The sequence below is a fragment of the Ictalurus furcatus genome, chromosome 14 (genome assembly GCF_023375685.1).
Source record: "Ictalurus furcatus strain D&B chromosome 14, Billie_1.0, whole genome shotgun sequence".
NCBI classification, from domain to species: Eukaryota; Metazoa; Chordata; class Actinopteri; order Siluriformes; family Ictaluridae; genus Ictalurus; species Ictalurus furcatus.
In genome coordinates, this window is record NC_071268.1 from 19,676,056 (window position 1) to 19,688,413 (window position 12,358).

At 39.0% G+C, this 12,358-nt stretch overlaps 1 protein-coding gene and 1 non-coding gene across 2 annotated transcripts; one reads left to right on the forward strand and one right to left on the reverse strand.

Annotated features, from left to right (window-relative positions):
* Positions 1-75: 75 nt before the first annotated feature.
* Positions 76-10,051, reverse strand: fnbp4 (formin binding protein 4). The gene is made up of 17 exons (XM_053641475.1): positions 9,731-10,051; positions 8,366-8,455; positions 7,761-7,891; positions 7,408-7,582; positions 6,911-7,058; positions 6,617-6,719; positions 6,156-6,485; positions 5,387-5,585; positions 4,943-5,034; positions 4,715-4,819; positions 4,426-4,559; positions 3,456-3,619; positions 1,998-2,221; positions 1,758-1,893; positions 1,446-1,636; positions 1,157-1,314; positions 76-1,061 (listed from the first exon to the last, which is right to left on the reverse strand). Exons 1-17 carry the CDS (start codon positions 9,846-9,848, stop codon positions 968-970), a joined length of 2,592 nt encoding a protein of 863 aa, XP_053497450.1. The 5' UTR covers positions 9,849-10,051; the 3' UTR covers positions 76-967.
* Positions 10,052-11,894: 1,843 nt separating this feature from the next.
* LOC128618811 (U6 spliceosomal RNA) lies at positions 11,895-12,000 on the forward strand. The gene has a single exon (XR_008387830.1). It is a non-coding gene; the product is annotated as a U6 spliceosomal RNA (small nuclear RNA).
* Positions 12,001-12,358: the final 358 nt, after the last annotated feature.

The following is a 12,358-nucleotide window of genomic DNA, read 5'->3' on the forward strand; positions in this document are numbered from 1 at the left end:
AAATTTTAAAGGGACACTAGAGATCTGTAAGTATTGCATTAAGAATTAAAAAAAAAAAAAAAATCATTACACAGGTAGTAATATAAATTTATTTATTATTTACAACATAGAAAACTTCAATGACAACCCCACCGCCATTTCCAGTAAGAGACACCACTAACACTGCAGGGGAAGATGCATGTGTAACACCACAATGGAAAAAAAAAGGGAGGGGGGGTGATTGGAAGAAAGTAGCATGGCTGTAGATGGCTGAACTTTCTCCACATTGAAAATGTTAGTTAGTCTGCTTATAAAGTTTATTGCAAAGCCTATACCCTGCACAGACATGTAATCCACGGACATAAGAAATTTCACTCCAAGAGCAAGTACTTGTATACAGATCCCTCATCAACAACCTAAAAAACTTCACCACAGAAACTTTGGAGAAAACCAGTGTTTTCCACCATTTGCAACTGCACATAATTCCATCCCTTTTGTTGCTAAAGCTAGGGACACAATTCATAAGTTTCAAGGTATCGGTGATGCATGAACATTTTACAAAAGCACTTTAACTCCTACAGTAAATGGTCTTGGGATCAAAGACTCATGATCATGGCACAATACATCCTAAAAACATCACAAAACTTGCCCTAATCTATACAAAGTCCTAATCTCAAAATCAACACGCTAAAATAAAAAAAAACTAGGGAAGTTGCTCTGCAATTTTCACAGATCAATGTTGTTGACTGAAGGAACTAACAAGAAAACAATAGTATAACAAAAAAATACTTTGTACACTGGGAATTATTTTTTACAAAAAAAAATATAATAATAATAACAACAACAACAACAACAACGAGACTTTCAATGTCTTTCTGCAGAAAATTCACCACTTGAAAAGAGGTGATAATATAAAAACATTCAGTCCATCTTGTGGGAAAAGAAATATACAGTAAAAGACAGTCCATTCCACACTGAAGGGCTGATGCTATGATGTCTGCATCATCTTCCTCTTCTTTAGCAATCTTTCTCTCCAGTCATCAGGCAGAGCCTCAAAGTTAGCATTCTTCACTGCCTTTCCTCTGCAAATGTGAGAGGGAAATAAATTCAGTCAGAACTTTTTATTACAAAAACAAATGAAAGGATTTAAAAGAAAAATTATTTCTATTGCACTTACGAGGAAAGCTGCTGCTGTTTCCACTCTTCAATGCGCTTGCTGTTTAGTTGGTCTCGATCTTCATCACTAGAGCTTGACTTCTCCTCTTCATCTAGTTCCCTCTGGATACTCTGCCATTTTTTCACTAAAGATGGCATTTTAGTCTTGCTCTTTTTCATCTGAAAAACAAGTTTCTCCATCAGGTTACTTGCATGACATCAGTAGAATGTAATCGAGCCCCCAGATCAAGAAGAGTAAGTACAGAGCAAATAACATGAGTGCGTGTGTGCGCGAGAGAGAATTAATCTACCTTGTCCTTCTTTAGCTTCTTAGTTTTGTCGGTCGGCATCTTTGTGGACATTGATTCAATTGGAGGTTGAGGTGGTGGAAGTAGAGGTTGTGAGGGCACAGCTGGCATTGGTGGAACCAAAGGCTCCGATGGCAGAGCAGGTGTAGCTACTGCAGTCATTCCCCAATAAGCATTTGCAGTGATTATAGGGGCTGTGAGATTATGGAGCAAAATACACAATTACAGTGACTGGTCTTGAATACTGAATTAATTTAATTATTAACAGTTACATTTATATGAATCAGGTGTTTTAATGCTGGCCTTGGCAGTCACCTGCTGTGGCAGTAGGCTGGGTATAGAGTATGGGACTGCTCCCAATAGTGATGGTTTTGTTCAGCTGTTCTGAGCCTGGAGCTTTCCTCTTCTGGGCTTTAGCCACAGCTGCTTGAGTGGCTGCTGCTTCACTGGCCTGGGGAAGGCAAACACTTTAAACCAAAGTGTATGCAGAAAAATGTAACAGGAAATTTTCCATAAGGAAGGCACATTTAAAAAAAACAAAAACAAAACCCATACCCTAAATTCCTCTGTTCCAGGAGCAGGTGGCTCAGCATCCTCATCTTCCATTTCTACCTCCTCGATCTCTCCATCATCGCTGAGGGGTGGAGGAGGGGGTGGTGGAGGAGATTCAGGAGGTGGAGGTGGTGGAGGTGGTTGTTCTGCAGGAGGGGGGGGTGTGTCTGGAGGAAGTGGAGGTTGAGGAGCTGACCAATAGGACTGTGCTTCTACGAAGGAGGTACCTGTAGTAACAAACATTAGTGGTCCTTTAAATGGATCTGTAAATGGGTTTCACCACCATTGTTAACATTTAGTATCACATCTACAGCATTAAACCTCCACGAATCATGTGAACATCAGACTGTAAAATCAGAAACAGTACCGAAAGTAGGGATGTCACGATACCAAAAATCTAGTAGTCGGTACTGATACCACCAAAAGTACACGATACTCGATACCACGGTGTGGTATAAAAATAAAACAATAAATAAATAAATAAATAAATAAATAAAAAACAAACAAACAAACAAACTCTCCTGGTGGACATCGTCGTCTGGCTGATACTGGCAAAAAGAGAGAGAGATTGAGAAAGAGAGGGGTATTTTAGTTATCAAACACTGTCCGACAATGAGTGGAGGTGCACTCCTAAACGCGCGCGCGCACACAGATGCACGCAGACGCGCACACGCACCTTATACTCTGAATGTAAGCATTAGTTTAAATTCACTGATAAGGTGGCAGGACAGAAAGATTTATTAAAAGCATGAACGTTTGAATAATTATTAGTGACATTAGGCTACATTTGCTGACAGGACACGGGCTGAATGGCGATGCATGGTGGCCCATTCAGAGGTAGTTTATAACACTGGAATGTGTTAGCGTCGTTAACAAATATCTGGCTATCGCTAACATTACATGGAGCATAACGTTAGCTGGTTTCATAGCAACAATGCCAGCTGCCTCAAACAAACATAATATAGAACCTGTCTTTCAGGTGCTTCGCCAAATTCCAGGTGTTTCCTCACTTTGTTTGAAATGAACGACAGCATCAGCTGCACACCGGAAACCGATACTAGCTTTCCTCTCAACGAGTCGGGGCGGAGCTAGACTTGTTAAGCTAAGCTAATCTTCTGTAGTTTTTCCCGTGTGTTTGTAGGCGTTCTTCTTCACCACTTGTGGACCGACTAAAACACTTGAACGTATTTGCTGCCCCCATCAGGTCCGGAAGAATTGTAACCTCGTTACCTCCATTAGAATCGGTTCGACAGCTAGTGCAGAAAAACAAGTACCATCACGTTTTAAGAATGTTGGTACTGACTTGGTACCGAAATATCGGTTCTCGTGACATCCCTAACAGAAAGACTGAAGAATTTGGTCAGATGCTCAAATAGCCAGGTAACATGTATGTTCAGAAACTCAGTCATCTTTCTTTGTTCTGACTTTCCAATATTGGTTGTTAAACCGACAGTCACCTACCAATTAGACTACTGGAAGCCTCGGAAGCTAGTTGACCTGTATTTCCCTGACAAACTGCAGAGGACTGGGGTGTATTGGCATCTTCATCATCTTCCTTCACTGCTGGAAACTCCCACTGGGAGGCACTGGTCTGGTCGTTCACATAGAAGTATCGCCTTTGATCTCTAGAGGTGGAGAAACAAACATACAATACTGTCTTACCAGCTGGCCCCTTAACATGAGACCCAGGGAGACTTAAGGGAAGCAGGGGGTTTCTAGTTCCTTAATGAAAAATCTTGAGCTGGGCTTTGCATTAAGCCCAGGAGAGGAGCCAGATTGGATGTGGAACACTGGTGAAGAACCCACCTTGTGCTCAAAAATGAACAAAAAAGAATTACAGCAAATCCTGAAACATTTATTGAACAGTAGTCATGGCAATACTCACACAGACAAAAACCCACCGAGATGCCTTTGAGAAGACATCTTCAGAAGAGGGTAAAGGAAACAGTATTTATACAATGATCAAATGTTGCAAGGAAACAAAAACAGTAAACAAAGTAGATTGGTCTGACCTTCAGGCTCCCATGGCAAGGCACCGTCTTCGCTTTAAATGATGCTTGTGCGCTCCAATGTAGTCACTCTGTGTCACTCACTCTCCCATCATTTTGGGGCAGTCCTGTAAAGTTCAAAGCTCTTGCATGTGCAAGCACCTTCCTAAGAGCTAGTGGACCCTTCTGTCTGATTTGGGGGTGACTGGGCTCATCTCTTTGGGGCTCTGTTGCTGTCAGTTGGCTCTTTACAGACGCTCCCTTATAACACAACTTTGGATCTTTCTCCTTGCCTGGCGACATTTCCCAATACTACAAACCAGTCAGGCGTTTGCCATATTGCAGAGGTAAAATAGTCAACAGTCACGAGTGTGGGGAGGGAGTTAAGAGTTTTTAGGGTGGGGTGTGGAGTGATAAAGATGTGAAAGGTAAGGAGCTCGTACCTGTCCCAGTGGCAGGACCAGCCCTTGGGAGTGGCGTTAAGTTCGTAATGTTTTATGTGCTCAGCAGCTTCCTGCAACCTGCGGCGTAGATAATTTCCATTCAGAGCCCCTTCTCGCCAATCTGCTATCCGCGTCTACAAGAAACAGAAGACAATCAGAATCTGTATTTCACTAGGTTAGGAGTTTTCATATAAAATTTACTCCAAATTATAGTGGTGAATGGATTTCTACACTGACTAAGCCTACTAGAGAAAAGTAAACCTGCAGAGGTTAAAGAAATAATATCTACCTCCGTTTGTAACAAAAGCAGTTGAAAGTTGGAGATGGCCTTTTTGTCAATTCCCAAGAATTCCATTTTGCTGGTCAAGGTATTGGCAAGCTCTCCAATCTGAAACTGAAAAAGCCATTTCAGGAAACTGAACACATGGTAAATGAGGCTACTCACAACTGAACGATTCATTTGAGATTTGTTGTAATTGGCTGATACATATCAACTTGCTCTATATTTAATATTTACCTTGAGGTCGGTTGTATCCTCCTCTTGTGTTTTGGATACAGTTCTTTCCTGCTCCTCTTTGTCCTCTTGTTTCTCAGCTGTTTTGGAAAGTGCTAGAAAATAATAAAAACATCAAAAATACCCTAAATTGGTGAAAAGTAGCTGTTGTGAACTTATGGCTGTGCGTCACTTATGACATAGCTAAAATATCCAAATATTGTATGCACTGTTTAAAACAGTTTAAGGGTGTCTTTTGTTAAAACTGCAGCAAAGCTACTTCCTATAGGCCACATACTGCCAATGCAGCAACATAAATTTCAATAACAGTTACTAATACAATGACATAGTAAGACCTAATAAAGAATATAGTCTTTCTTGTAAATTTCCTATAAAGAATATATCTTGTAAATCTTCTATATGACCTTAAGGTTGTGGTATTGCTTTGGACATTTTTTCTGGAGTTACCTATATCCACAGGTTCTGCAGTGTCCCATTCTGTTTTGTCAGAACTTCTACTGTTTGAGTCAGGACTTTGTGCCTGAAGAAAGGCTGTTTTCCACTTAGTCTTCTTCAAAAGGCCTCGAGAACCCTCTTGACTTGCCTCAGAACAGGGGCTTGAACCACCAGCACTGCCATCCCCTTCTTCTAAGGCACGAAGTTCAGCCTGGGGTGAGAGAGGAGAGTATTGCTTTAGAATCTTTATAGATAAGGACGCACCAATCGATTGGCCAGTGGTTGATTTTCACCCTGATCAACGTTGACTGGTGATTGGCTGATTAATGATGATTGCACATACAGTAGATATAAAAAGTATACATATCCCTTTTAAAAACAAAAAACATTTTAGGGAAAATAATAATAATAATAATAATAATAATAATAATAATAACAACAACCACCTGGCATTCAAGCCTGCCTACATCACCCCAAACCATGTGGCAAAATGTGTTATTGTCTCATGAGAATGAGGTAGAATCTTTTGGGCATAAGTCTCAAGATAGGTTTGGACCAAAAACAAGACCACTCATCACCCAACGAATACTAGGACACTGTTGTCTGATGCTGTACAATTATGGCTCAGACATTTTGGGGTCATAAAATAACAGGATTAAAGATTAAATATTACATAATGAAAAGAATTCGGTCATTAAAGTTCTCCATTTGTGCAACCTCATTAACAATATATGAGAATTTATAAGTGTGACACTACTAATTAAATAGGTTAGTGCCATACCTTTTTCCTCTCTAATGCAAGTTCCAGTTCCTTGGTATCCTCCTCCGTCTCCTCTTCTCCATCAGAGTTTTCTCTAGAGTGGTTCCTACTTTGCTGATTACACTGAGCAGGGCTTTCTCTTCCATCACACGGAGCAGGAGAACCTAAAGATGCCTCTCCCTCAACCTCCGGAGCATTCTCCACCTTCTCATCCATCGCTAGAATCTTCTTCCTCCATTTCTCCTCTGCCACTTTCACTTCAGCTGGTATTAGAGGTGCGAGAAGTGAGGCAGCTACCCCTCTCCTCTCCTCCTCATCACTAGTTAAAGCCACTATACTCTCCATTACTTCCTGTGTAAAGAGACAGGATTAGGAATTATCTATAATTTAATACAAATTTAACCAGACTGGATTGTGTAAAACGTAAGATATCTATGAAATAAATGAATAACAGATATGGAGAAAAAGTATTTTAAACATGCCTTCTTTTTTGGTTCCTGTTTCGTTGCAGTGACAGTCTGAGCTGAGTGCTGTTCAGGATAATTCACTGCGTGCTGCAACACCTCGCTGCCATTAGCAGATGAGCTGTGAAATACAAAAACTGTTCAGCTGAAATAAACTGATTATATTTAAGATAAGGCTTCTGCAAAGTAAACGGTTTGAAATGTTAAAAAATTATTATTTAAACAGTAACGTCCACATTTTTGATAGATCATGGTAAAAAAAATATTTTGCTAACTCACAATTTTTGATAGTATTTAATTCCCAGAACTCACCTCTCTGAGTACTGCTGTAAACTCTGCATCTGATTAGCCAGATAGTGGGGAAGCTCCCAGGCCACCTCATTAGTCTGGGTGTTCCAGTAGTAGTAGCAGCCCGTGTTCTCATCCCATACCTCCTGCCAATCACCCATTTCAACCCCAACTAAACCGAAAACACACAAAAAACCTAAGTCCCAGGTTTGTTTTCTGGATAGGGCATCATTAAATCCCATACTTAATACCTATTGTTTTAGAAATTCTCTTTCACAATAACCAGCATCTAAGTAACTCTTATCATCAACAAATATATTATAAAGTCATCAATTACTGACAGAGTTAAATCCAAGATTTTTTTTAACCGTTTGCTCTGCTTTCATAAGCTAGAATTTTTTTTCCCCCTTGAAAAAATAACATTCAATGCAATTCTAAACATTTTGACAATGTGTTGATGGTAGGGACTTTCCATTTAGCTTTAATAGTGAAATTCAGAGGCTGCCAATTAATTTACTGACCTCCTGCCAGGGAGTACTGTGTATTATACTGAAATTCCTGTGAAGAGCCATTCTGTGAATAAGTGTGCTGCTCTGTCTTGGGTTCAGGGCGAGGAGGGGTAGGTGCTGGAGCATTGGGCTCCTCTTTTATAGTATCATCGGTTGGGACTGGCTGAGTGGTGATAGCATCGATTTCCTGTAACAAAGATGAAGAAACAAAAATTTAAATAGCACCACTCACACAGATCTAGGGTAGATATTTGAGAAAGCCTTTACAATTATATTTTTCAATTTGAGTAAATAAAACAAAATACATCAAGACTTAAATAAGTTACTTAACGACCATATCCAGAAAATGAAATAATGTTACTCACGGCCATAAAATTTGCAAGTGTACTGTCAAAGTCTGCGGCGCGATTGAGCTTCGCTTTGGCAGCAGAACTGCTTGCTTCAGATGCATCTTCTTCCTCACTGTCCTCATAAGCACCGAGCAAAGACAAGCCCTCTGTAAAACAAATCCTTGGCATGTCACTTCAGAATCATTTTACAACATGTATTCAAAAAACAAAATTGACTTGGAAAAAGATCCACCTATTAAAGAAAATGCACTTGCTATTATTTCAGAGATTTCCAAAATGGGAAAAACACATAAACTGAGATTTAAAAGAGACGCTTTTGAAAGCAACTGGGGTTAACAGATCTTGTTTACCAGTCTTTATTGTTCTAACTTGTACGTAACCAAGAATGTAATACTGTATTACAGTTTCAATCTTTAATTCAAAGCATAAGCTACATGTGTGATACATGGTTTAGTAACATTTGATGTTATATGCTCTTTAAACACCAGCATTTATTTTATTTTAGTTTTCCCAGTTTGCTTTGTTTATGATCGATGTGCATCTAAAATGGAAAATAAAGTAATAAAACTCTATGTAACAAAGAAACGTTACAGGCAGCCATCAGAAAATTCTTTACTCACGTGTTGCCTTCACCGCTGAGGTCTTCATTTCCATGTTCACCTCTCTGTAGACTCCTTGCCCGTCCTTGCCTGTATTACCCTCAGTCTCCCCTAAAAGACAATTTCCCAATTTCTTAGAAAACTGAACACTGCAAAGACATTTTGCTACTGAAATGCCCAAAACAAGCAGCAAGGGGACCTCTTCCAGTGCTGAGAAATTTCACAGGATCTCATCATTCAGTTTGAAATATGAATTTAGTCCAACTATTGATGTGTTTGAAATCATAGTTACTTACTGAAGACCTTTGTATTTCTTGTCAGAACGTTTTCCTTAAAATAGGTTTAGGTTAAGACTAGGATAGATTAAGGTTAGAAAATTAACAACTTTCAATAAGAAAAATCATTGAGTGTGAATGGGATCGTTTTTAAACTATTTCATTTCAGTGACCAGTCTTATTAGCTACCAAATGACAGGAAGGGCTTCTTTTTTCCCCCCAAGAAAAAAAATAAAGCGTTTAGAAAATCTCAAGTATTTTTATTTTAAAGCAATTTATATGAAGTTAGGAATCTGAAAAATGACAACGGTCTAACTGGCATGAGGAGCTGCAGCTCGGCCTGTGATTTGGCAGCTGCTCAGATCAAACTGAATTATTCAGCAGAGCTAACAAATATTATAAACGTTTAAAAAAAAAACTACAACAACTTTGCTAGCAGTTGATATATTGACCATCGCCTTATTTTAAAACAGCCTCCACACTGAGAAACGCGGCATTACACTGATGTTAGCTAACTTTCTTTTGTACACATCTAGCCCGTAAACCAGCCTTAAGAGTAGTAGTAGCAGCGAAACCATTATTTCCTCCTATGCTGTCTCTTACAGTGTACCTTACAGAGAAAACGGCGGTTAAATCCGTTAATAAAACTAATGTGTGCGTTTTTATACTGTTGCTCGTTTGCTTTTAAACAGAATTTGCTAGGTCACGCGGATGTTTTATCTGCTGCTGATCCCTACGGGCTAGCAGAGTTAGCAAGCTAACTGCTAGCTGAAAAACATTTGTGGCTATTTCCGGATTATGCGGCAACACTTTTCCTTGCCATTCAAGCAAACTAGTTATCTTTTATTAATATTCAGATAGCTAGCTAGTTGGGTACGTTATTGCTGTTTTTATTATTATTACTATTATTAAAATGTTCGGTTGGTAGTGGCCTAGCTTATTGAGTTTAGCTAGGGTGGTTGGTCAAAGTGCGATGCTGGAGCCGGACCAGTCTGGCCTAAGGCGAGGCTCTGGTGTATTCATGTCTTAACGAATGGAAAGATTTAAAACACCGGTTCTGACCAAACTAAGAGATGAAATACGCACAGCAACAAAAATGGTATTTTCTGACCTTCAGACCCAGAGCCTACAGCCTCGTCTCGGCCTGCTCCTGTGCCGCTGCGTAGTCCAGGCGGTGAGAGCTGTAAAATGGTCCGTCGGCCCGTCCCTGTGCGGGTTTTCTTTCCCATCACTGTGTGCGAGTGGCGGTGGGGCGCTGAGAATGAAGCTATGTTACTGCCACTACATCAGCTTCACTTTCAGTGCCATATGAAAGCAACGACACCACAGCGCTTCTAGCGTCTCCGGAATAAAATATCAAACACCGCACCGTTTATTCTCTTTCAACTCTCTCAAGCAGGATCCATAACACTGACATAAAGTTCGTTTGACGTTGGACGTTCGATATTCGAAGATATGCGGAAATTAAGGGACTGTCTCTAAAGTTACATACGACATTGTTAAACACGTTTCTAACTTCAATCGCATCCGAAGGGAATGATTTACAGTCATATAACCAACTGTAAAGTGTTCAAATAGGTGTCCGGTATAACGCACACCTTTTAGATTTTTTGATATTTGTTAAAATAAACTATTAAATCACATTTAATTTTGACATGTATTCCATTACTGATTAGGCCCATACACAAAATGTACCATAATTTAAAGCTAAATAGCATTTGAAGGGAATGATGATCTAAATGTCCGGTATGATACACACCTTTTAGATTTTTGAACTTTATTAAAATAAGCTATTACATCATATGTACATTAGATATGAATTTCACTACAGAATGGGCCCCATACACAAAATATACCATTATTTAAAGCTCAAGAGCATTTGACTGCAAGTCATTCCCTTCAAACGCTATTGAGCTTTAAATTATGGTATATTTTGTGTATGAGCCCATGCAGTAATAAAATACATGGCAATATTTATATATAATTTAATAGTTTATTTTGTTAAATATCAAAAATCTAAAGGGTGTGCGTTATAGCTGACACCTACATGGACACTTTACAGTTGGTTATATGACTGTAAGTCATTCCCTTCAAATGCTATTGAAGTTAGAAACATGTTTAACAATGTGGTATATAACTTTAGAGACGGTCCCTTAATTTCCGCATATCTGCGAATATCGAACGTCCAACGTCAAGCCAACTTTATTCCAGTCTCAGAAACCCCCTTTTAGCAGTTGTGTGATACCCTTACTTCTCATACATTCTTCTGATTTGACCAAAAGGCCATTTAAAATGGCCTTCATGTGCCATTCTTGTCGTACCTCTAGAATTATTGGCACCCTTTATGAAACATGTGCAAAATTAGCCCATGCAGTGTGATAAAACAGTAGGCTTATATATATATATATATATATATATATATATATATATATATATATATATATATATATATATGAATTTGTTTATTTCTTACACATTTCCCTGCTGAAAAAAATAACCCAATAGAAACCATCACAGAAATTCTAGTGGTTTCCCCTACAAACACCATTACCATACATCAGCTAACCATTAAAAGCATTACCGTTACCATTATTGGTCCGTAATTGTATGAACTGGACATAACATGGCAGTAAAACAAGGCAGTAAATTACCAGTAGAGATCCACAGGGACCATTACATGCCCGTTAAAAAGAATACAATTGCCATTAAAACCATTACAGTTTCTATGGGGGGGTTCAATGTTTTTTTCCGTTTTCAGCAGGGTTTTCATTCATCATTTAGAGTAATTTTATTTTTTCTGAAAATCAAAATGCCTTGCTAAAAAAAAACATAACAGAAACCCTCATAGAATTTGAAATGGTTTTAATGGTTATAATGGGAATTGTATTGATTTTAATGGAAACTGTAATGGTTCCTGTTTGTCTCTATTGGTAATAAGTTGCTTTCTATTGGTGGCATGTTACGTCTAATGGATACCGTTAAGGACCATAGTAGGTATTAATGTGTAATGGAAACCATTTGGTAATGATTTTAATGGTTATTGTAATGATATTTGTAGTCCAAAATATTAGAAGTTCTGTGATGGTTTTGATTGTTGTTTTTTCATCAAGGTGGTCATACATTGACTGATTCATTCATCTCTGGATCACTGGGAGTGAGGTGAGAATACACCCTGAATGGGAGTGGTATTATCCACACTATTTTGCATGTCATCCTTACTACGGCGTCACAATTTCGGCAATTACGGCATCATGTAGGATGACACAATTTTGCATGTCATCCTATGGCAGCACATATACAAAAATTGGAACAATACAGAGAAGATTAGCATGGCCCCTGCTCAAGGATGACACATAAAATCATGAAGCATATCATCCATACACATATTCACATTTGGGAAAGTGGGAGGAAACCAGAGCGCCCAGAGTCAATTCAGACAAAATGAGAACACAAATAGAGTAAACTAAACTATATGACTGAACCAGGGTCTCTGGAGCTGTGAGGCAGCAAAGCTACCCACCATTCCACCACCTAAGTGGTAGCTAAGTGGTTAGGCACTGTGATACTGAGCAGAAGGCATGAGTTCAAATTCCAGCCAACTGCCACTGTTGGGCCCATGAGCAAGGCCCTAAGCCTCATCTGCTCAGTTGTATGCTGTCTCAACTAGTTTTAGCTAATGATGTAAATGTAAAAATAAATAAATTAATTAAATAAAAAGGTTATATAGCAGCACTGACTG

Bases quoted from the DNA above. Each gene is read 5' to 3' on its own strand.
- fnbp4 (XM_053641475.1), bottom strand. From the start codon at position 9,848: ATGGGAAAGAAAACCCGCACAGGGACGGGCCGACGGACCATTTTACAG. The intron at 4,820-4,942 runs GTAAATATTAAA...TGGCTTTTTCAG, and splicing joins AGGATACAACCGACCTCAAG to TTTCAGATTGGAGAGCTTGC. The intron at 1,062-1,156 runs GTAAGTGCAATA...TCACATTTGCAG, and splicing joins AAACAGCAGCAGCTTTCCTC to AGGAAAGGCAGTGAAGAATG.